The sequence below is a fragment of the Corvus cornix genome, chromosome 4 (genome assembly GCF_000738735.6).
Source record: "Corvus cornix cornix isolate S_Up_H32 chromosome 4, ASM73873v5, whole genome shotgun sequence".
NCBI lineage: Eukaryota > Metazoa > Chordata > Aves > Passeriformes > Corvidae > Corvus > Corvus cornix.
In genome coordinates, this window is record NC_046334.1 from 27732194 (window position 1) to 27757280 (window position 25087).

At 39.5% G+C, this 25087-nt stretch overlaps 1 protein-coding gene across 3 annotated transcripts in view; it reads right to left on the minus strand.

Moving 5' to 3' along the window:
• Positions 1 to 1413: 1413 nt before the first annotated feature.
• CENPC (centromere protein C) overlaps positions 1414 to 25087 on the minus strand; it is a 28466-nt gene continuing 4792 nt past the window's right edge. For 2 of the 3 annotated variants that reach the window (XM_019293457.3, XM_019293458.3), the window contains 13 exons: positions 24173 to 24376; positions 23620 to 23999; positions 22138 to 22987; positions 21565 to 21603; positions 20270 to 20343; positions 19125 to 19193; positions 17272 to 17376; positions 16354 to 16452; positions 13677 to 13775; positions 13243 to 13397; positions 12713 to 12803; positions 11200 to 11269; positions 1414 to 1652 (listed from right to left, as the gene is read on the minus strand). In XM_019293457.3, the coding sequence (XP_019149002.1) occupies positions 1610 to 1652; positions 11200 to 11269; positions 12713 to 12803; positions 13243 to 13397; positions 13677 to 13775; positions 16354 to 16452; positions 17272 to 17376; positions 19125 to 19193; positions 20270 to 20343; positions 21565 to 21603; positions 22138 to 22987; positions 23620 to 23999; positions 24173 to 24376 (2278 nt within the window). In that variant the 3' untranslated portion in view covers positions 1414 to 1609. Of the gene's footprint in view, positions 1653 to 10191; positions 11270 to 12712; positions 12804 to 13242; positions 13398 to 13676; positions 13776 to 16353; positions 16453 to 17271; positions 17377 to 19124; positions 19194 to 20269; positions 20344 to 21564; positions 21604 to 22137; positions 22988 to 23619; positions 24000 to 24172; positions 24377 to 25087 lie in introns of all 3 variants that reach the window. The other variant, XR_002048288.3, reaches the window with a different exon arrangement.

The following is a 25087-nucleotide window of genomic DNA, read 5'->3' on the forward strand; positions in this document are numbered from 1 at the left end:
CAATGCTTACACAATACACCATCATTCATAGCATAGTATGCTGCTATTCAAGAGGATTTTTCCTCACCCTTTCACCTTCAAAAATTGTTTTGGTTGCAGAATTATTTTTAATACTCATCCAGACTCCTGAGTTTTAAATGCTGGACAACCCTACAACACTCACCTTATCATAGAAAACAGTGACTTCAGATGAGGCAAAGATACTTTAGAAAAAAACAACCAACTGACCACCACCAAAAAGAAACCCAGCAGCCACCCAGCACTATACATAGGATACTGAGTTCAATTTGGATATTAAATAATTCCTAGGGAGACCTACTTTTACTACCCACTGTAAAGATTTTTGAGAAAATGAGCTTGTTGCTGTGGAATTAGTAATAGATCTATGCAGATTGATATTCCCAGGAGACAAAGGGAAAGGGAAAAACATTAAAAACTGATGCTCCTGGCAAATGAAAAACTAATGGACCGTATTTTCCTTGAAGGGATGGGAGGTGTTTTTACTTTATTTCACTCTGATGACTAGGCAAGATTTGTTCTCAGGGAGCACCATCTCCAGCTAAATGGAAACACCTTTAAAATTTCGTAGAAAATATGGAGGAGAGCATAAGTCATCACATACCAAATATGAAGAGCCCTGAATGATCACATGCTGCAGCAGAATGTAGCTCTGATTATGATTGACTTGAAAGCCAAAAGAGTTCTGCACCATTCCAGCCAGAAGTTTCTCTATAAGCTTGGCAGGAACACCAGGGATTCAAACTGCAACCAAAGTCACAGTCAACTAGGAACATTGCTTTTCAGATCTCATCTCCACTGGTATCTGAGGTTCAACAAGGCCAAGTGCTCAGGGAGGGGTGACCTTCTCACTCTCTACAAACACCTGAAAGGAGGCTGTAGCCTGGTGAGGGTTGGTCTCTTCTCCCAAGTAACAGGACAAGAGCAAATGACCTCAAGTTATAGCCAGGGAGGTTTACACTGGATATTAGGAAAAGTTTCTTCACTGAAAGGGTGATCAGGCCCTGGAACAGGCTGCCCAGGGAAGTGGTATCACTGTCCTTGGAAGTATTTAAAAGATGTGGCACTTAGGGACATGGCTTAGTGATGGACTTGGCAGGGCTGGATTAGTGGTTGAACTTGATGGCCTTAAAGGTCTTTTCCAACCTTAATGATTCCATGACTCCATCCTTTGAAAACTATTTACTTTCAAACTCCCTTTGAACGTTTCAACAACTCCAAAGTAACAGTGAAACATTTCAGTTTGAGACGTCTTTGAAGCCACCCAAGATAACTCACAGTTATTCATAAATATTTATTTACAAGTCAAACTCATGCAATTACCTGCATTTTCAAAACCACATGGAATGCCAGGAAACTGATTCCAAAATTATTTAAAATTAAAGGAATCAAAACTGATTTCCATTACTTAATATTTATTGATACAAAAGTAAAGATAACTCATAACAAACTATGTATTTACCATTTACACTGAAGAAAGATCTTTAAGATCAATGAAACAACATGCCCCTAAAACTAGGGTGTCAGATGAAAATGTTCAGCATTCTTTAGAACTCCTCTGCATTAGATGATCTTCAATTTGCAGGTAAAGTTATTTGGAAGAGGCGTCCAACAGCATGTCTCGTGCTTTTGTTCTGAATTATAAAAAAACCAGAAATTAGTTCAAATTAACACAGTTAAAAATAGGCCTATCAGTGCCATAATATTGAGGAGTTACTAGACAGTAAAGTGGAACAACTGCAGATTGTACTCACAGCAGCAAGTACATCAGAGCATTCACCTACTCCAGTGGCAAATCAATAAAAACATTAGTATCATTTCAATTATGCTCAAAAGAGCACATTAGCCTAATTTAATTTAAATAATAGTGGTCTCTGACAAATGTGTTCATCTGTGCAAAATCTGGAGCTGTCAAAGCCACACCTGGTTGGGGCACTGACACTTGCTCTCCATATATTTTCTTAAGCTATTTTGAATTTGAAATATATCTTGTGAAGAACCAAGAAGCCTCAGTAGTAAATGTGCATATGAGTTTCATGTTACTTTTATAGATCTTGGGCATATTTTAATTCACTTTAACTCACGTTTACACAAATGGTACACAATCTCTGGTCCACAGTCCCAAAGGTCACACAAAGCTGCTGACAGTAGGGAAAGCAACCAAAAACTAAAATTCTTGCTGAGAGAATAATATCTGATGCAACTCCCCACATCGAGTGACAGCTGAGCACTGCTACTCCACATGTAGAGTTATATGGGAAAAGCAGACACTTGATAGCCTGGACTGCGCAAGATGCCAAATTTTCAACTGGTTTAAAGCCCATGCACAGAATAAAGACTGCTGTTAAGACTTGCAGGTGAAAATAACAACCCACTATCCAAATATAGTAAAATGTTTTGGGGTATATGCAGAGAAAATTGTTACCTAATTCCCCCAAACTGAGCAGTGGACTTCTCATCAAACCCAGGTATGTGTCTGCCCTAGAGGGACTTCTCAGAGCCAAGACCAGAAAGGGGAGGTTAAAGCTGACCCTTGTGACTCAACTGAGTGTGCACATTTTGTCCTTTCCCGTGGAGAATGGGATGGCAGTGGCTGTTCACCAGTGGCTGGGACTCTGGCACACCCCACACTCTGGTGGCAGTACTGGTGGCAATACTGGTGGCCTGCTGTGTGACATAGAAAAGACTGCTCTCAGCTTGAGGGGCACAGAAATAAGGGTCTTTCCAACAAAAGCATGAACTAAACTTATAGAAGAGCAGCTTCCATAGCACAGGTTGCAACTTCACAGGATGTCTGAGGTCAGGGGGGACTTCTGGAAGTAATTTGATCCAACATTGCTGCTCAAGCAGGACCACCAAGAGCCAGCTGCCCTGGATTCAGATAAGCTCTTTCCCCACATACGAGCTTCTGCTTCCTGATCTCTTCTATACCTCTTGACCCCTCTGCAGCAACCACAGCACTAAGACAGAGGATGCCAAGTGTGTACACCAACACTCTGACGTGCTTTTCAAATACACACTCCCACCCATGTCACTAAGTATGGTAAAATGGAGATGATGGGATCCAAACTTTGTGGACAGAACTGTTCCACATGGAAGGGTATCTCAGATGTGCTTGGCCCAGTCTCAGCTCCATCTCCAAGAGAAATGTATGAAGCTGATCCTGAGGGGCCACCCAACCTTTACAGCTCTTTCAGTCTAGACTCTTTAGACACCACAGAAACATTAAAGACCAAGAAGATTACTTTCTCCTGGCATTTACCAGAAAAGTCAAGCAGCAACAGGGTGTGAGAGGGCACATGAGAGACCCACATCCACATGTGTAGCAGTGGGCATGTGCTGCCATGCTACACCTCTGTGCCAAAACCAACTGGTGCCAGGCAGCATTCCCACTGGCAAGAGGAATGAAGATGTAAGAGGCAGGTGAATGCCTGGACTAGCCTGCCAATACAAAATCAAGGTATGGCATGGTGCCTAAGTGATGGCAGACGCATGTCAAAATTGTGCCAAGGCAAAGGAAGTCTCCAGCAGGCTGAATTAGTGCTCTAAGAGGAGCAAAAAGCACAATGCTACGATGCCCCAGGGTAGGTCTGGCCATGGGGAACGGTGCTAGGATGCACTCTTCCAGCACTGCAGAGCCAGCCTCAACAGATGGATGAGGTTCAAGGGCAACCAAGTGGGCCTGAAGCAGTCTCCGTTCTGCTTCTGCAGCCAGGAAAAACAGCAGATGATGATAATAACAAACACCTTGCCAGTGACATCCTAAACCAACCTTCTTGGGATTAAAACTACATAAAAGTCTTTCAAAGAACAGAGGCCAAAGAAAGCTTTGCATCACTTCTCTGAAAGTTAAAATTGGGAGCTTTGCCAGGCCCTGTACAAAACTTGCAGGAGAGGTAGCAAAGGAACCTTCAGGCACACGAACACCTCTGAAATAATTCAAACACCTGGAACTGAGTTAAAAAATTATTCAATCCTTGCAAGCGGCAGAAAGACAGAAAAGAAACCTTTGGTAAGGAAAATGCATCCAAATTAGGGCAGGAAATTAGTTTAGGCAGAAAGACAAAAAATGAAGGAGCAGATTGAAACTTGATGGAGCAGCTGAGCTGAAACAGCAGCAGGTGAATGCCTCATCCTGCAGCCTGTTCCAAGAGAAGGATTGCACCTTGGACAGATACTTCAAGAAGACAACTGCCAACTTGCATAGAAGGACACAGTGCATCACAGTGGCAGCATAATGTTCACATGGAATTTCATGAAGAAAAGGAAATTACTATCAACATTTTTAAAAATAGTTGAGGAGACCTCACCACTAATTTTTGAAATAATTCAAGTTCCAGATAAGGGGGGGGGAAAAAAAAAAGTGAACACTTATGCAAATTTTTAGCCCATGCTAAATTAAATAAATTAAGAGAGGTTTTGATGATTAGCATCACAGTTCAATGGAAATGGGCAAGGAGGGATGCAGGAAGTCTGGGGCATGTACCTCATCTACAAGCCTCAGCATCTCACCAGAGATTAGCTTTGCTAGCTGAAAAAGTCCTTGAGAAGAAAATTTAAAATATTTTCAGTAAAAACAATACTAGTGTTGTAGGTTCCTCCTGGTTTTTTTTTCCACCACAAGTATGTCATGCAGCATGAGTGCAGGACTGTGGTGGGCTGACCCTGGCTGGATGCCAGGTGCCCACCAAAGCTGCTCTATCTCTCTCCTCCCTCAGCTGGACAGAGGAGAGAAAATGTAAGGAAAGGCTCCTGGGTTGAAATAAGGACAGGGAGAGATCACTCACCCATTACCATCACAGGCTGCAGGGGAATCTCCGCTCCAGTGCCTGGAGGACCTCGTCCCTGCTCCTTCTGCACTGACCTGGGTGTGGGTAGGGCTGTTTCTCTCACATACTCTTCTCTTCTCTGTCCATAATTACTTCAGCACAGTAACCTTTTTTCCTTCTTAAATGGAAGAGTTACCACCAGCTCTGGTAGGCTCAGCCTTGGCCAGTGGTGGGTTGGCACTGGAGCTGTCTGGCATTGGCTCTGCCAGACGCAGGGAAGCTGCTACTGGCTTCCCACAGAAGCCATCCCAGTAACCACCCCCCACAACTATCAAAACCTGGCCACACAAACCCAATACAAGGACATAAGCAACAGAAGCCATTTCATGACAAGGTAATGATTTCTGTGAACTTCAGTGGGGTGAGCAACTGAATGAAGCTATTTTAAATTCTGACAGTTCACTCAGTGTAATTCGTTTGAAAGCTTAAACAGAATGCTAACATGGACTCAGTGTGCCACAAAATGAAGAGGGAAATAAAGCAAACACTTAAGTTAGTTTGTCTTTAAAACGCAATGGGGCTTTTTCACTATCTAAAATACTGTTCAAGTCTGGAAGCTGTGTTCTAATTTATAGCTGCAGCAAGCTCTCTGCCTTACCTGTGAATTACCTTACGAGTGCACAGTACAGCTTAGTTGCTCATCAGGCAAATGTCTGCTTCTATTGCTAAGAAAATCAGCCATAATAAAAGGCAGACAGCATGTGCTGGATGCAAAAAGGCCTCTGCAATTATCACTTAATTGTCCTTCATGGGCCAGTACTGGGAGTCTCATACTTTCCCCTTAAGGTTGCTCCCTTCTTCAGCACTTTTTTTAACTGTCTACTTAATTAGTCTTCCTTTCTGAGCTTAATTGTGAATTTGTTTTGATTAATTAGCCTCAGAGCTCACTTGGCACTAACTGAAATACAGGAGAAGCACTCAGTTTCTTCAGTGTATAGGCTACTGCATCCTAGGGGAGTCCCCTCTTTGTCAGCAATAAAATTTCAAGTTCAGATAGTGTTTGAAAAAAACTTTTTTGTAATTAACTTTCAATTCTTGTAATTACCCCCACTGTACTACAACATGAAAGTGCTGCTAACATAAAGAAAGGGTAAAATTCATTAAATTCAGGCCTCTTCTTCAGTGGATTATACATCATGCTCATTAGCTGAACCCTATAGTTTTAGATAAGATGACATAATGCTGTTAAATGCAAGTGATCAGATCACTACTAGAATCCCAAACCACGAGTGTGGGTTACCACCAGAGACAGCTGTGTCCTTGTGGCACCAACACCAGAAAACCTTTCCCATACCAATCTTTTCAAAGTTGCTTAGCTTCACTGAAAACACTTCGCATAACCTAGACCAGTCAGTCTGCAACACGCTTGAGCACTAATACAGAGCCCTTCATTATGTTTACACCTCTCATATCACTCCCTTCCTCTCGCTCTTTATGGCACGTTGACTCCAGAAGACACCCTCACAGCATTACCATCCATCTGCCATCTTGATCAATTCTCATTTCAGATACTGTTACTGAAAACACAGGAAAAGGCAGCTTTAAACACCACCACAGTGAAAAAATTTAATAAGCTAAATGAAATAATGTGTGTTAACAGCTATCATACCCCTTAATAAGCTTCCTAAATATTTGTTAGGAGTACTGGAATTCTTCAGTTTTCAAATTTAAAAGTCCTTACCTACCTGAAAAGAGAAGTTAAAAATCTTATTCCAGACATTAATATTTTTTTCTGTGAACATTTTTAGACTTGTATCTCAACTCAACAGTCAGACTGACAAAATAAACACTTTGCTTCTTCCAGGTCCTTGTTTCAATCACTGTGCTCCAAACAGGACTGCAGAAGGAATGCAAAGTACCTGTGGTTTTACAACCTTTTGTGCTGCACTTTCACTTGGGCACAGAAGTTTAAATGAAGCAGATCAGAAGAGGAGCTTTGTGAGTGGGTATAAAAACATAGGGCAGCTCTGCAGGCAAACCTTTTAACATATTTGTTTCCTAATAATCTGCAGCTGACTGTTTTGACAGGTGATCAACCATGTTTGCATCTTAGAAGTGGACCACAGGAATCACTTTGGTTGTCAAATCCTAACTGAAGCTCATCTATGCAACCCAAAAGTTTGCCTTTGAGATCTCTTCTGACTATATCTGTGAACATCTGTGAAGTGACAAGATATTCTGCCAAGGAAATGTACCAGTTTGGAAAAACTAGGATATTCAGTTACAACAGCTGTCAATACCATTAAAGAGGCATGGTCCATGCTCTTCAGTTAGATGTATCACCTGCAATTAATCACCACTTAAAGTAAATCCTGTATTGCAAAAGACATCATGCAGAGTCTATACATCAGTAGAAATCCAAGAAATATTCCTTCATGCTGAAATGCCTTTTCAGCTGTTATGAGGAAATGGCTCTTTAGGTTTATTGCATTCCCCAAATGTTAATTTAAAATCATCTGCAGATAACCAATTTAGTTGTGCACTTGAAAAATAGAAGAAACTGTATATGTGCCGCAACAGTCTCTTTTATTGGTCCTGTTTATTTTTTCTGTAATTACTCAGCTCACAATCTTCTATTTTATGTTTACAGAGTCGTACAAATATGGATGTGCATACACATCTGACTGTTCTGCCATCATTCTTCTGCTAATTTAAACCGCAAAAAGCTTTGTTAGTAAAACAGGAACAGCTTTCTAACCAAATGAAACTATGAAAAGATAGATTTGCAGAAGAACCTACTAACCTGTAATTTTTTTGAAGGGAGTCAAAGCCTTCAAAACTCTGACTTTTTACTGTGGCAGGACTTCTCAGTTAAGCCTCTTAAAACAAGCCCCTGGATGTCACCACAGTACCTACTATAGAACACATGAACCTATCAACATGAAGCTGAAATATGTGACTTGGCTTTTGTTTCCAGCTCTCTCAATTACTGTTGACAGAAAGCAATGAATTAATACACTGAAACAGGGATATCCACTAGGATATCAGTAGGTATCCACTAGGAACAGTAAGTGCATCTCACAGACAACAGAAAGGCCATGTCTCTTTCAAGACAAAGATCCCACACATCACTCCACAACAGGTAACACTGGTTAACCAACTTCAGCCTAGCTCTGCAAAAACCTGGCTAAAAACAACAGTAGCCAGAGGAAGTGAGATTACCCAGCAGAGCAGAAAATATGCTGGCAAAAAGAATCACACACATGCAGGAAGAACATTAACTTCTCACATTTCAGAAAAGGCTTATTTCTTTGCAATATCCTATTTGGCTTGATGTATACAAAAACGTAGGAAGGAGGAGCCAAAGCAAGACCAGGCAGAGGTGAAACATCAGCTGCTGCTTCTGACTTAACAACTGATTATTGATTGACACACTGCACAACTCAGCAGCCATAGGAGTCCTGGCACTCAGAACATTCTCCTGCACTTCCTCAAACTATATTTAGGCTAATGACACAGCAGCAAATTTCTAACAAGTGCCAAGTTGAAGAAAAAAAATTTGAAATGCAATCCAGACCAATGGTGAACAACCCAGGTCCTGCTATACACTAATGTTTTAAAGAACAATTTTGTGCAAGTGGCTGCAACAAGTACAACATCCATGTAACTGAACGAACTTAGCAATGTTCAGTAGTTACATCCTACTGTGAAGGGCAACTGATTTACATCTCCTTGCAAGAGAATTCAACTAAATTTATCTCCACCTGTAATACACTCTTCTTGACTTTCAAAAACCAGACCCTAATGAGCACAGAGGCCAGCAAAGGACCAACAGCTGTGCTTAAAGCCCCATCTACTGACAAATAATAGAATTGTTGCTAAACCACAGCAATATTCCAGAGAACATCCCTTGGCAAACCTGATATTGCTTCTTAAAAAAAAAGTAAACCACAAACATACTCAGATGTAGTCCAGCTACAAAATGTTCTCTGCAAACTACACGGGACATTTCACCTAAGAAACTGACCTGCCAGAAAGCAGCAAAACCATCCAGCCTAAAAAGTGATGTACTTTACCAAATCCTCCCTGTTCTCTTGATGCTCCCAGACACAGAAATAGGAAAACACAAACAGCCATGCTGACCTTAGACCTGCACTTGGACATCTGCACTTTCCAGCCTGTGTCAGGAAAAGGTCTGCACACATTACTTCTGCTTAAGAAAGCATCCTGAAGGACTTAGTGCTCTTTACCCAAAAGAAAACCCCTCAAAACTTTGCTGCCAAGTTGCAGTACAGTGCAGTGGGGGAAGACACATCAGTGCCTGGTATGACATGGGTAATGTTATCACTTCTCATCTCAGCCCACCAAAGGAAAACACATCCCTGGCAAGCAGCAGCCTGCTGAGCTCTGCCACGGCATCCACCCACACTTTCCTTTAGGACAACGTGCTCTGTAGTCCATCCACATAAGTTACCTATGCTAACCCCTTAAGTATCCATCCTTCTGCTACCCAATCTGCAGACAGGTAACACAGGTAAGAGTTCGCAGGGTATCTTTCTTCAGAACTCCCTGGCCATTAACACAACTGAAAAGTTTTCTTGTTCTGATTTTCAGCTGGAACCAATTTGCTGCTGGGATCAGAGACCATCACATCCATGGCCTGACTGCTGGGAGACCTGCTTGGGTTAGAAGCAGAGTCTTTGGTTTAATCCTAGCCCTGTACTCTTTTTCCAAGTGGCAAAATTCCAGATCTCTGTAGGCCTGAGGAGTTGAAAGACAAAAACTAAACGTTTTAGTGGGTGGAATCCCCTCAAGCAGTGAGACAGCATGTGTGCCCATCTGGTAGCTGGTATGGCTCCAACACAGGAAGGACATTATTTGAATCTTGCTGACCTTGAAAAGACGAACCCAAGCCCAAAATTTAGAAAAGCTGCCAACATCAAATTTATATTGTAAACCATATGTAACTAATGTAACTAAATGACTTTTTTCTTTTTAAAAAACTCTTAAACTGCTTACAAGAGTTGGAGCTGGAAAAAAAGTCTTTCTGTGTAGTCTGAACTCTGACAGTAGTTCGTTTCAAGACAGAACTAAAAGGCAATAGGCACATTCCTGTTTCATTTTCTCAGGTACACATGACTCAGCCATGAATGAAAAGACAGCGCACAACTTCTACCAGTATTTCCGCTGTCAGTCTACATATGCACTAACCATAGGAACTACTGCTTGAAAGAGAATGACAGTATTATCTCAAATTCCCCAATCCAAAGGATCTTTCACAGAGGCATGGTAATCTTGGTGTCCAAGCCCTTCACACACACAGGAAGTTAGCTGAAAGCCAATTCTTTCCTACTTTAATGTATACTCTAGATTTAGCATAAAGATCATGGCCAAAACTGCTTACAAGGTTAGTGCTCAATCCTCAAGTCCTTGGAAGTTCACAATTCCAATTCAATTTTCCTTATCTCCTTCTCTTCGAGGATGGAAATGACCAGAGAGAGAAAGCAGAATACCACAATAGCTGTAGTTCATCCTTATCTTCAGCCAGAAGAAACCTCGAAGAGCTTGGGAGACAAATGCTATGTATACCATCTGCTGTCTAGACTTGGCTTCTGGAGTATACAGTGTAATTACAGCTTTCCCAAAGGTCCTCATTATTATCCAGGAACACAGTAAGCAAATCAAAAGGAGATATTAAAGTAATACATTTGGCAATGACCTATCACTGTTACACAAAATAAAGCTATCAACAATGTTCAGAGCTAATCAAGCCATAGCTTCCACAAAAAAGACACAACTGATAAGCTCCTACTTAAGAGCTCCTATTTTCCTATTCAGATTGGAGGCACTAATCATCCAGCTGCCAGACAAGGAAGGAGCGCCTGTCATTAACATATAAGAAGGCGGCTGGACCCCAGCACAACAGCATTTCAGCAGCCCATCTCCTAGACAACAATTACTGGAATGCAAACAGCAGGTTCATCATTTAAACAGAGATTATTCTGAGCAGGTTGTACCAGGCAGTTGTTAAGACTATGCATCAGATGTTAGCTGAAGATGTCAACGTTTTTCAAGTGCTAAGCATCTTTAGGGAGATTAAGCATATTGATACAATTTGGAACTACAAATATACCCACACATTTCATACTTATAGTTTTCTGTCACTGGATGGCACAAGAACAGTAACTGCTGCAGAGCAAGGCCCTTCAGTATGTCATTTCATTTTGACAGCCAATTACCAACATTCTTCTGGTTTTTGTCTCAACTCTTCGTACGTTGATTTCAGCTGCTCTGTATTAATTTGTAATGTTAGGATGGGCTGACTCGAACATTTCTGTATGTAAAAAGAACTTCAGAACATACAAAAAATTGACAAGTGTTTAGGCAAACTTCTCTGCAGAAAGTTCTTCACCTGTTTTTGAGTTGTGTGAAGAGAAGAACACTTTCTTCATTCAGAAGATTACGTATGTTATATCCATTTCCTACAAATAAAAACAGAGTAAGTTTTCCTTAGGAGCCACTAGGACTGAAGTCCTGTCTTGTCTTCAGCCAAGTATATTTTTTTTTTATATATTTTAACAGAAGGAATATTAGCTCCTAATCTAGGATGCCACTCTTACAGGCAGGTCAGTGCATTTCAAAGAGACGACAAAGAACACAGCTAGTGTCATTTACTTCAATCTTTGCTTAGAAGATTTTTACTGAGAAGAATGTAACGGGTTTGAGCTCTCAGCTCTCAAAACCCACAATAAAACTTTAAGGTGACTGAATCTACTTTAATTTATTCCTACAGAAACTATCAATAAAAACTGCAATGGAAACTTACCTGCATATCTTCACTTGAGATTTGCACACTAACATGACCACAAAATAGCATTATCTAATAGGCCCTGAGCATCAGGAACGAGCAACCTCCTAACACTCATATACAGCCACACGATGAATTACAGGGATCACCTGCCACAAACACTGCATTGCCCATCCAGACATACTGAGAGCAGCCATCAGGAAGCAGGGAAGAATGAAGTGTAGATCCTTACGGTCATACAAAACTTTCAGTGTTCTATATAATCTGCTTTCCCAAAAAGCAAATGACAAAATTGTCTCTACAGACCCACTAAACTTTTAAAACTAAAACAAACACCAGAAAAATGCTTCAAAACATCAAGCATTAATTGAACAATGATTGTTCACTCAGGACATTGTGCTGAAAAGTTAACGGGGAAAAAAAGGGCTAATTCCTCATTTTCTAAGGATAAGCTTCTTCACAAGAAGCTGTACAAAAGCTCTCTACAGCTCCATGAACAGCCTGCTTTAACACTACTACAAAATCTCCTGACTAGTGTCTTAACCCACTGATGGACAGCTTCCCGTATGGAATTCACGCCACTTTTATATCAGAAGGACAAAATCAAGCCTTTAAATTGTCAAAATAACATATGAAGGTACAACCTATTCAACAAGATATTTTAAACCTTCTATATACACGCACAAAGCACAAAATATGGTGAACTGATCCAAATGGATTTTCATAATTTTACATAGGAAAAAAGCAGCAAGCATATGGTGACCAAAACAATTATATTAACTACCACTAACATTAAGCTGTCTGTGATGTTTCCTCAACATTACAGCTAGTGACAGAACCAGAATACCAAGATAAATTTACTCTTAGAACTTGGTAGTGTCACCACAACATTGAGGCCAACTCACATAAACAAGCGGTATATGTATCCCTGCATTCAACAATTAGATAATCAACCCATGTCCAGTGTTGTGTCACATTCCATTCTTCATCACCCTGTACTTTCCCATTCTCTGTTCAATCTTCTCTCTTTCAGTCATTCTGTTTGGTTTTGATTCCTAGCATGCTAATTTAGTCTCATGCACCTCCCAACAAATGGGTTTCAGACCCATGTACTCACCTGCTGGAACATAGAAGCAGTCCCCTGCAGTCAGATAATACGATGTCTTATGTAACGTAACAATAACTTTGCCACGGATAATATGGAAAGCCTTAATGGAAGCCAAAGGTTCTAAGGTTAGCAGCACTTCCTTTGCAAACATTTAAGAAAGATATACAAGAAAACACTTGCATACATATAACAAAGATAAAACCCCAAATAAGCTAGCAGAGCTGCAATCCCTTTTTTCCATACTGATGAAAAATAAGATGCTCAACTCAAAAGGCAGATGGGGTCCAGTTTTATTTTTTTGCTATTTCTATCTTGCCTGCAAGATCCAGAAAACAGGAGCACATGGACATACAGATTTAATACAAAGCAAGGCAGGGCAATGTGCGTGCAAATTACCTCTAGCAAACGATTCATTAATGTTTGTTTGTATTGAGGGGAGTCAGGGGGACCTCTCAACTTCATATGTTACTTCCAACCGCTCCAACAGATCTTCTGTTTACAAAGTCCATTTTACAAAAATTTCAAAAAAGCACACTTACTATTGTATCCATGTGGACAAACTGGTGTCCCTTTTCTTTAAATGGTTTCAGAATCAATCTACCCGTTGCAAAAAGAGATGTATTTAAAGTTTTGTATATTTCTACTGCTTCATCTTTGACGTAGTAAGTGTTACTGCTTGCAGTGTTGATACAATCTACAAAAAACGTCCAGGAGATTAACATTAATGCTACCACATAATTTGTCTTGTTACATGCTCAGTGCATATTCTTTCAGTGTAACACCTCCAAAATCTAGACTCAATATTTTGCTGAAAAAACAGGACATTTTTTGTGTCTTCCTCAGAACTTTCTCCAAAAGAACAATGAATATTTCAAAACCTCACCTTTTTATGCCAAATGTGGCATGAACATTCTGTTTTTCTTATCAGTCTACATGATTCAGGAAGTCCCTTGGCCACATCCCTTCAACTCACCTAGATGTACTTCCTTATTTGTTACTGGGTCCAGTACAATGGTTGGCTTAGAGGTATCAGCTAGGGTGTGGTCCAAACTTGCAGGTATCTCTCTTGTATCTGAGGATACAAAGAAACCAAAACAAAACCAGAAAAGTAATCAGTATAGATTTTAAAAAGTTAATCATTTAACCACAGCTTTTCCACAATTCTAATGTGACACATTAAGTACTTAAATTTTCTGTAATAAGTGACTAAATAGACTGAATACTCTTTCTTCAAATAAAGAAAACCATCCATAACAATTCTTTGAAAATGTCTTTTTCATTGGAATTATTTCTGTGTGTAAGAGATGAACACTCTCTAAATCCTAAGGAATTTCCTAGGATTTATCCAAGGAAACTATTTATCTTATGGTATTAACAACAGTATTTACTCAAAAGTAAACTCTTGTGTTTTGAGAGAAGTGTTTTGCTAGCAACAGATGCTGAGAGAATATGAAATACATGATGAAGTACGAAGAACAAGTGTTTTTGCTCTTACCCACTACTGATAGGCATCAGGACACTTAAGAGAGAAAGCATTCAAAAGATAAGCACATGTCCAATTTTCCTTTTCTCACGAAATAACATTACAGGAAGCTCGCTGTAAGTTGTAAATCTGAGAACTATTTCTATAATAAAAAGGATTTTTCCAGAGAAAGCAATATCCTAAGAACTGATGACACCGCTATGCTTTTCAAAAAGAAAAGTGATGCTTTAGAATATTCACAGCAGAATAAATATCCCAAAGCTCTCTTGCAGAATTCTCTTAAGCAGACAATTTTAGCTCTACAGCGCACAGGAAATTTCTTTAAACACAGACCGAAGAAGCATGCTAAAGGCAAGCTATAGGATTTCGTAGGCACACATGGCAGCTTAAATACTCTTACAGCAAGACAGTCAGGGGGAGGAAGAAAGTTACTGTGTTTGAACAGCTTTGTTCCAACATAACCATGTCTCCATAAAAAGAAGCAGCAACAGGTGTAACTCTACTAGCTATAAAAACAGAATTTTTATTGTATCAATAACATTTAAGAATTTGTGCTAGAAATTTTACTTGGCTGACAGGCCTTATATGCATCACTAAGACTCAAGGATGTGTCTCCAAGGACGAATGTCTGTCACAGAGGAAATCAATCACCTCTGGAAGACAGTTCAAAGGCAACCAATAGTTCTTGTAAGATACAGTATGAACAGTTAGTACCAGCTCAGGTCCTCATAGGCTGCAAATGATTCATATTACAATTTAAACTGTACTTAGATCAAAGACTGACCTAGACCAGGGCTCTGTCTCCCATCAGTGGCCCAAAACAGGTATTCCTTCCATTCCCAAAAATGCCATAATAATGTACTGATTGTTCAATAGAATACTTTTCACCTCTAATCTGGAGCTCACAGGCTTTATTTAGAGCTATTAACAGTTAAGTCTCCTGTGAATATACCTGGTTCTTGCCTTGAAACTACATAAATATTTTTATCCACAATATTCAGGAAGCACACAGTGAGAATGACCACCTTATTTTGCTGAAGAACCCAGCTCTCACTGTCTTCCTTCCATACCTTCTAGTTCTTGTGTTTAAAAAAACAAGCAGAAAACCCCAACAAAATCGTTTATCCCTATTTCCCTTCTCCATGTCATGATTTCAGAGGTGTTTTTAGACCTCCTCCTTAGAGACCTCCATAGTATTCTCTTCAGGGCTGAGGAGTCTTCACTACAGAAGTCCTTCTCTGTTTCTGATGAACTTTCCCTAAACCTTCTCTAGTCCTACCACTTTCTTTTTGAGGTAAGGAATAAAATTTACATGAAACACATATAAAATCAGAAATTGGTACCAACAGTAATTGTTTTCTTCCTTATTTCTCTGATGATTATTTCAGTCCTGATTACTTTAGTGCTAGAACTGTATGGCACTTTCCATCCTTGTTAGCTCTTGTTTTATTAATTCTGTAACTTCACAGAGAAATGTTTCAGCTTCAAACAAAAGCTCTAGACAGTCCTCATAAAGAAAGGCTCTTTAGCATTACAACATCTTCCAGAGAGCACAGCAAAAATATTTTGGCTTTTGGACTTTGACTCTCTTTTCTGAGCACTATTTACATATTTATTATCTACTGGACAGAGAGTCTCTATTTGTTTAAACACAGATTTATTGCCCACTTTGAACTATTTTAAGCATTGTTCTTAAAGCTCTCCCTTCACCTACCGTGTTGTGGTTTTGTATTTAACCTACAACAGCTTGAAACCCTACTAACACTCTCTGCTGCATTTTTAGATGTGTTACTACAGGTATCAGTAAAATGGCGGCAAGTTTTTATACCTTAACTGTGCACACTAGCATCACGATCTGAACACAAAGTAAGTACAGTTTAGTTTCTTCAGCCTCTGCTTTAAAGGCCCAAAAGCACTTCGGGTATGTCCAGCATTTCTTCCTTTCTTACTCTGAGGAGCGAACAATTTTACAACAAGAATGTACAACATTGCTATAGATCCAGTAGGAGCAGGTTTTTCCACATCAGATCACATTACAAAATTATGTTATAAAATTATTTTCACCCAGAGAGAGAATTGAGTGTTTATGGGAGGAAAATCTTACAGCAATAGAGCATTTGATTAAAGAGACTTTAAGTATCCAAAGGAAAAAAGTCTGTGTTCATACTTGTTTTATCTCTTTTCTGCTTGGGACGATCCTTCCTTCTTTTACTCTTCCTGGGAGATGGTGTTTCTGGATGCACTAATCCACTAATCACAAGCCCTCCTGAAACAAAAGGACGTTAAACAAAGTTCACTAACTCATAGCAAATTTAAAAGAATGCAATCTTGACCAACCAAATAGCATTTCAATTGAGAATACACTTCCTTGGTGCTGAACTTTTCAGATCACTTTAGAAAGCCAGAACAAACAAAAAAGCTTTTCAACATTAAGTATCTTGGAGTGCAATGCAACTTGAGACATTTTAAAAATAATTTCATCAAATTTCAGTCAAAGAACATTTCAGAAAACCATGACATGCAAGTAATTTTTAAGACAAAATATCACTTTTAGAGACACAAAGAAATACTATTTTTGAGTGAACCAATTAATTAGGAAAGGACTAAACTAGGCTGAATTGTCAGTAAAAAAAAATTCCTGAGAACAAGATTTATTTTCTCACTTAAGGTATTTAACACTGAGACTGAATAAAATATTATAGTATCAGCTCTGGAAAACAATCCTCACACAAAGAGAAATGCTCCAATGAATGATCCAGTAGATTGTATCTCTTTCCAATATCATACATAATCTCTGGCATAAAAAACCCACTAGTACAGAGAAAGTGTTCTGTTCTTCCCTAAATAATGAAGGCAAGGCAAGGTACTTAACATGCTCTGCTGACACTATTTTCAGCTGACACAGGAGTGTCAAAAGAGAAGATGACTACATGGAGAGATGCCTAACTGGAGACCACAAATAATCTTTTTTTAAAAAGTTATCCAATAATAAGTGTCTCAAAGCTCCCACAGCACAAGATCAACTCACAGATTTCTCTTTTCTGCTCTATCAGAAGGAAGCAAATAAGTATTGTGGAACTCATACCTGAAGGCTGCATAGTATAGTTTATGCGCTCGCCTCTCCAGTATTCCAGAGGTCTTAGTCGTATCCTCTTTGTCCGACGAACATTAGGTGTGTTGGTAGGCATTACTAATTTGAAGGATGAAGTCATTCACATCAAGTATGAAAGAAAAATTCAGAGACAGAAAATATTAAGTATCTTTTCCTCTTGTTCTGTACCACAAGAGGGTCAGCACTTCCCAGCTGATATTTTTATCACATTGCTATCATGACAAGAAAATAGGATTCAAGTATTGCCAAATGCCTTCTTTTGCATACATCAGTATTTCACTCCCCTTTTTCTTAAACAATCATCACCCTGACTGGACATTAGATTTCATTCTATACATCTTAGTGAACCACAGACACACAGACATTAGGAGCTCAAGCTCAAGGACAGCAAACATGCTACAACTGTGAAGACAAAGCTCTAGACAAAGACTAAGAACCCTGCCTGAATCTGGGGGATTTCATTAGCAACTGTAAAAAGGCACTGCCTCGGTTATGGCAAGGGGAGGGTAACAGAGACTGCATAGGCACATCCTTCTCTTCCACATTCATAAATTCTGTTTCCAGGGTCCAGAAGAGCAACACTTTTGCAAACAGAAACTCCACATATTTCCAAGATTTCGCAGATATTTATCTTCAGTTGTACTAATCACATCATCTCAACTTTCAAGTTGTGCAAGCTGCCATATATGAACACAGTGAGATATGATATTTCAGTGCTTGTAAGAGTAAAAGCCCCTTAAGATCTCAGAGAAAATTAATCAATAATATTTAAATGTTAAAAATGGTAAATAGAAAACAGTTGCTAAAGCAGTTTTCGAAGTTAAACTGAAGTGTTGTGCATAAAAAAATAATGAAGCCAATAAAAAAACACCCACAATGTAAAACAGACAAGCATGGGACTACAACTGACTGCATTCCCATTGTTCCACCCTATCCAGACTCAGACCACCACAGAAGGCAGGTTATTTGCACTCTCAGTTTTACTGCGTAAAACCAATCCAAACTCTTACTGCTCTCACTGAACAGTAAGAGTTTGTCTTGACTCAGTTGTTTAGGAATATATTCAGTGCACGTAGCTGGGTGTGCAGCTGCAGTGCCAGCCAGAGACTGAGCTCTGGGTGGGAGCCTCAGGCAAGAGGTTGTGAACTGATGCTGACCCTTTGCACAACAAAGGGCACGGGGACCTGTGGCCCAGCCAGGTGACCGGACACTCAGAGACACAGCAGGAGCCGAGGACTCAGCTGGAAGGACCAGCAGGACTCGAGACTGTCCGGCACACAGACTGGGAGGGTACAAAAGCCCAGATAGTCCTTTGTTCCAGTTTAAGCTGTTATTCTGTTACTACACCATAAAATTACTTAAAGGAACCAGAGGTCTGAGACTCTGCCATGGGAAATCCAGGGTCAAGCCAGCACGGAAACCTTGTCTGGCTGTGTAGGGTCAAGTGGGGCACCTGTCAGGGCACTGGAGCCACCCACTGTAAAGGGGATTCAGTCCCAGGACTTAAAGTCTCTGGTGGTGGGAGTGTGACTGCCAGAGTGGCTCCTTAAGTTTCCTTAACACTATACCATGAAAAACGGAAGTGTGGCAGATAAAAAGATAATTGTTGAATATGGCAATAAAAAAACACTAGAAGTTTTTAAAAATAACTTTAAAATTAAGAGAAGGGCTATACATGAAGAAATAACAAATCTTATCTGTAAGTACTTACGAACAGATGAACCTATTTCTAGGTGTTTGCCTGTCTCCTTCAGCAATGTTTGTATCAAGCTGAAAATGCATTTGCATTTACACACTTACATTATGATATTTTAAAATACTCTTACCTATTTTATGCCTTGCTATGTCGTCTGACAACAGGTGTCTTAATTTGTAATTCAAGTCTTCAGAATTATCTGAAAACACATTCAAAAACCCCACCACCAACGGCGTTTATTATTCCTGACTTTTCTTCAATATACCCACCAGAAGCAACCAAAAGTAACACAAACAGAAGTCACAAGGATAGTGCTTCCAGTAACACCTTTTGCTATAAACATATATGAAACCCAGTGTAGATAAACAGTATATGTAATTAGTTTTTAAACAGAGTAAACTTAAAAATTACTTGAAAATTATACATTCAAGTAAATACTCCTCAGACCTCTCCCTCTTGATAAAATGAACATTGACAAATTACAAACTATACACATAATTTTATTGATCAAAGTGCACGGTCATTCAGATTCATATCACTCAAACCTAACTTTAGAACAAATTTTTAACCAGAACACACACAAAACTAGGTATCTGAAGAAAGCATTGCATGGACTAATAACATTCACATCTGACCCTGAAACACTAATGAAAAGACTTCGTATCTCCAGGGCTCATGTTCATTATGACTACATGTGCAACTTGTGTAGTGAAACTTAAAACTGAAACCAAACAAGTAATAACACACACATAAAAACCCCCAAACTCAAAACGAAACCAAACAACTAACAAAAAACCCCTAACACAACAAAACAAAACCAACCAACCAAAAACACCCCAAACAAATCCAACAAACACTGCCCCCTTCTTCCCCCCAAAACCACCAAACCAAAGTATTCTTTGGCAAACAGGCCATGACACCATTAATGCCTTAATTTGGCTCAGGGTTGCCTGAAGTGACTGCATACAGGACCACCATATGGCAACACATCAAACTGGTACAAACTGAGCCTGAAAAATTTTCTCTAAGTATTTTGGAAAGAATAACTTCATCCTGGTAGGCATGATGCCAAACCGTGGAGGGCTGTGTTCTCCCAAAGCTAACACCATGAAGCTAGTACGCTGCACCACACACTTGGACACAAATGTAACCACAGCCAATAAAACCTGCATTTCTTGTTCTGGACAAGCTGAACACAACAGAAACTACTGAACTGTCAGCTACAGTTTATAAGAAACCTACAAAATGCAAGGAAATACCAAGTTTAAACATTACCTGAAGATGTATCATCCTGTTCAGGAGACTTACTGCTGGAAGCAAATTTATCACAATCTTCTAGAACAGGCCCACTGCAAAGGAAAAAAAAAAAATACACCTGCTTGAACATGTTAAATGTCAAAGGAACATTACACTGCCAAGAATAGTGAATTTAAGTTTGTTTCAGATCATGTGGGCTGGGTTTTATTTTTAAACATGTCCATACCAATTAAGACACTGAAGCAAATGACTGCTCCTTAGAAATCACAGGTCAAGAAGTTCATTAACTACTCCTCTACTCAGTCATCAGGCAGACAAATTAGTGTCCACACCTCCTCTCTAAACAGGTTTCCTAAACTTCTTTTTTTCTCCCTTCCAGAATAGACCTTCTCCTCACCTCTGTAGCATTACCTTACACAAACAATTTTCCATATACCACGATTATAGAAGTGCTTTAAAGAGTTGTTTTGCATACTGTAAGGAAAGGACAGTAAAACAGCTTCTAATACGTAGTCTGTAATGAAATCTCCCCCATAAAATGGCAAAAATTTACACATATAACTCCAACAGATTCCGTAGCAATTAACCCACTTGAAACAGGACTTCTACAGCCTTAACATCAGTACCCTTAACATTCCCTCTTCCCCCATCTGAGGCTGTGCATCACTGCTTTTAGTGTGCCAGTGAAGTTCAGCTGTTATCCACATCAAGTCCAAAAGATCCATTTCAATTATTTAGATTAGCAAACCTACACTACAAATTTTCCAAGTCAGTCTGCAGTAGGCTCCCTTAGAATTAAAGCCCCCAACATTTTCAGCAGAATGACTGCACAAGAATTTAATAAATTCACAGACTGCCACTCCTGTTTGCTTTGTTATTAAGTTCCCATCCCTTGAAAGGGGAAGATACATGCCTGTGTATGTGCACAAAGAATTTGGATTGTAGATATAGTTCTATACCCTACTTGACATCAATTTTATTAGTGCAGCTGTCATTAGTTCTAGGAGCATTGGTATTTCTATTCAAAAATTACACACTCATGTGGAAGCAAGCCTCAAAGGAAAGAAATCCCCAAAGGCAAGAAGCTTATTATGACCCCTTATTCTTGACAGGAAGAAAAATTGTATTACTTTATTAAATGTACTAGCACAGTATTTAAAACCCTCAAGCATGAATCACAATCCTGTTCCACTTGGTGCTTCACCAGGAAGGCACAGAACACACCAGCCATACAAGTTGCTCAGTCTCAGGGGGGTCTCAGTGGGGCAGAAGTAGGATTAAATTAACATTTTTCAGACAACTCAGGAAATTACCTTTCGAAACTCACAACCTTCTCAGCTACAAAGGAATCTCTAGAAAAGAAAAAATTATTCTTATTACATTTGGTGTTAAGTCAACTTAATGAAAGGAACCTGCAGGTCAATAATTTTGCATCCTGAACAAAACTATAAAAAAGGCATTAAAAAAATTAAAAAGCAATGATTATAAACCAGGTTTTAGACCACTTGAACTTAGTCTTTAGATTGACAAAAACAAATACAGCTGAAGAATTAAATGCTGTATTTTCTAAATTTATTTTTCAAAAGGAACAAATTTGACAGTGAAGTTACTCTGTTGGTGGTGGGGTTGTGTTAAACGGGATCTGCTCTGCAAGTCTCACAAGAACACTTTAGAACAAGCTTCCTCATGTAGGAGGCACTAAACATGGTACCCAGCTTTGAGAAAAGAATGTTGATTAAACTGCTTGGTTTCTCTATAACTATTCAACCAGCCTCAAACTATCACATACTTCAACTGGGCCATCTCTGCTTAAAAGGTGTCAAGATGAGTTTAATTATCTACCAAGTTATACACCACATTTGTAAGGAATCACACAAAAAGCTTACTGTAGTCCATGTTGCCTGTTACGTTTCCTTTTGTTATTTTTTATTTTCACATCTGGTAACTTCTGTTTTTTCCTTGCCATGGCCTGTACAGAAGAGCTGTCAGAATCTGTTTGAGACTCGGTGTCTTCAGGGCTTGAGCAAAGAGCTTTATTGGTTCTACGTGGAATCTTTTTGGGTATCTTCCCTGAAGACTTGGCAGGCAAATGTTTCTTTTTAGGATTCTTCACGCTGTCCATGGGATGCTGTAATGCTTTTACAGAAGTTCTGTTATTTGCACCACCAGGTGACTCTGGTGTGTGTAATACATTTCTACGCTTTTCGGACTTAGTCAACTTCTGAATCACGGGAGTCTCTAATTTCTGATGCAAGGGTGTGGTGCATACTTCATTCAATTCTACAGGCTCTCTTTCAAGCTCTTCTTCACCAGGTTCACTGTCAGAACTCTCCTCTCTTTGTAACTGAGGCTTTTTATTACTACTTTTCTGGGCAGATTTTTTAAGCTTCTTCCTTGGACTTACTGTCCCTCTCTTAGCTACTTTAACTTTTGGAAGTTTCTGCTTAGCAGTTTGTTTCTTCTTAACTAAATGCTGAGAAGCTTTAGAAGCCAACTGCAGATTCTTGGAAGACTTGAGAGACTTTTTTAGAGACACAGTCTGCTCTTCTTGATGCCCAGATGAGGGCACAGGCAAATCCTCACTTGGCAGCATCCTTGTTTTACACTGTTCTTCATCAGATGGTTTTGTTTCCAGTCCAGACGACGACAACATCAGTTCTTCAGCTTCTGGTTTCAAGGATGTGTTCTTTTCCTGGTTTGGAGAGTCTTGTCTAAGTGCATCCTTTTTAGTCTTTCCTGTCAGTACATGAAACATTTGGACATTAATACCTTTTCCTATTAAACCTGAAGAGATATGTTGATATCTGAATGCACAAAATAAAGAATCAAAATGGAGAAGAAAAAAAAAAAAGAGGTATCGCAAAACCAGTTTTATCACCGATGGCTAAAAGAAGGCTTTCACTAAACTAGTCTACAAAAAACTTTTTGGCATACTTTCAGTATTTCCTAATTAAAAAGAGGGGGCAGAAATGTTACATTCAGTCTGCTTTCCAGTTTTCAGTGTTTCCTGCTACAAAACCCTTCACAAATAATTCCTAAAACTCAATCCCCTTTCTGTTCAAAGCACATAACCTCCTTTCTATGGAGAGAGGAACAAAAGCTTGTGGGTACCTACCTTCTACAGCTCCTCATAAGAAAAGACAACACTGCTAATTTAATTTTCAATGTCCTAACAGGAAAGGCAAAGGGTGTGGCGAAAAAAGTGAAGACTTTCTGTCTCACCCAAATCTAACTGTGCAACTGAAACACCAAAAAGGAATCCATTAATACCTATCATCTACTTTGTTATAATTTCCTTATAAACCACCAGAAAATAATCCAGTAATGTGACCTGGAAGGAAATACTGAAAAGCTGCTAAATAACTTACCCATATGAGTACTCTTACGGCTTTGAGATGGAAGGACATTTTCTTCACTATTAGATATCGGATCTGACTCTGACATTTCTTTGAGGTCAAAAGCTCCAACATCCAGATGATCCAGTTTCTGTTTAGTAAGTGCTTTTACCTGTACTTTTCTGTTCTTGACTTTCTTATTCTGTGGCTTCTTCTTTTCAGAGGGCTGAGATTTAGAAATGGGAGTTGCGGAGCCATCGTTTTTTGATCTTTTGCTCTTACTGGGTATTGAAATCCAAGCAGTAGAAAATGCATCACCTGATTCATCAATTAAAAATTCACATTCTTCTTCTATTTCTATATCTTGATGTTTCACAGGATGAGGTGATGGTGGTGATATCGATGTTGAATATCTAAAGAAAGGACGGAAAAAAACATTCATATCATTCAGGGTTGGGGGGAAATTGACTTTCAGTCTTTCAAATCTAGTGGTGACTCCCAACCTAGACACAGTACAGAACATTCCTCAGAAGAATTATTATAAAGTTCATCCTTCCTACTTTCCATATTAAGCCTCAAAACAAACCTCTGTCCAAGCGTTCTTGTTGCTACAGCTGCTAAGACAGCTGAAGAGAAAGACTTCTCTTTCCGGGCAGAAGACACAGTAACACGTTCTGTTCCTTGCACAAGAGCAACCTGCTCATCTCTCCCAGGCTGAGATCCTTCCAAATTTTCAACTTCTCCACGACTCTTTGCTGCAGCTGACGTATTACAGTCATCAAAACGCAATCTATGAATGAAAAGCAGCATTCAAACCTGTTGCTATAAATCCTGAGTGCGCAATAAAGTATTGTGAGGATGAACAGATGCTCTTGCTGACAGCATCTCACTTCTTATGAATGAGCTTCCCTTTGGAAACTTGCTGGAACACAGATTAGCAGTAGTACTTTCCAGCATAGTAGCAAGTGTCCACAGGCAACATGGAGTCAGCATGTGACTCTTGATCCAAGTGAAGGCTGCTCAGCAAGACAAATTCCTAATTTTAGGAAAGTGTGCTTCAGAAACCACCAGGTTTCCTAGACTGCAGGTGCACTGTCTTTCCAATCTCATTCCATCAATGGGAGCCAATGGGATGAGCGTCAGTCCATCATTATGATCTACGCCAGAGATTCAATCCTCTAGCAAAGCAGAACTGTGGCCAGGACAACTAGCCAGTGTTGCAGTTCAGCTTCAAATCTTCCAACGAGGAGATAATAATCACAACTGAAGCTGGTTTACTTTGTAAAAGACATTTGTATATTCAGAGTGAGAGGAACAATGACTGCTCATTCCTGCTTTAACAAATTCTTGTTAACTTTTAAAGTCAACACAGTCAATAGGATTTCACTGAAGAAGTCTAGACTGTCTCAGAAACTGGTATTTTGGTGCACTTTCCTGAAAAAAAGAGTTTAAATCTATTCTGACAGGCTTCCTTCACTTGGGTACTGCACTTATCACCAGA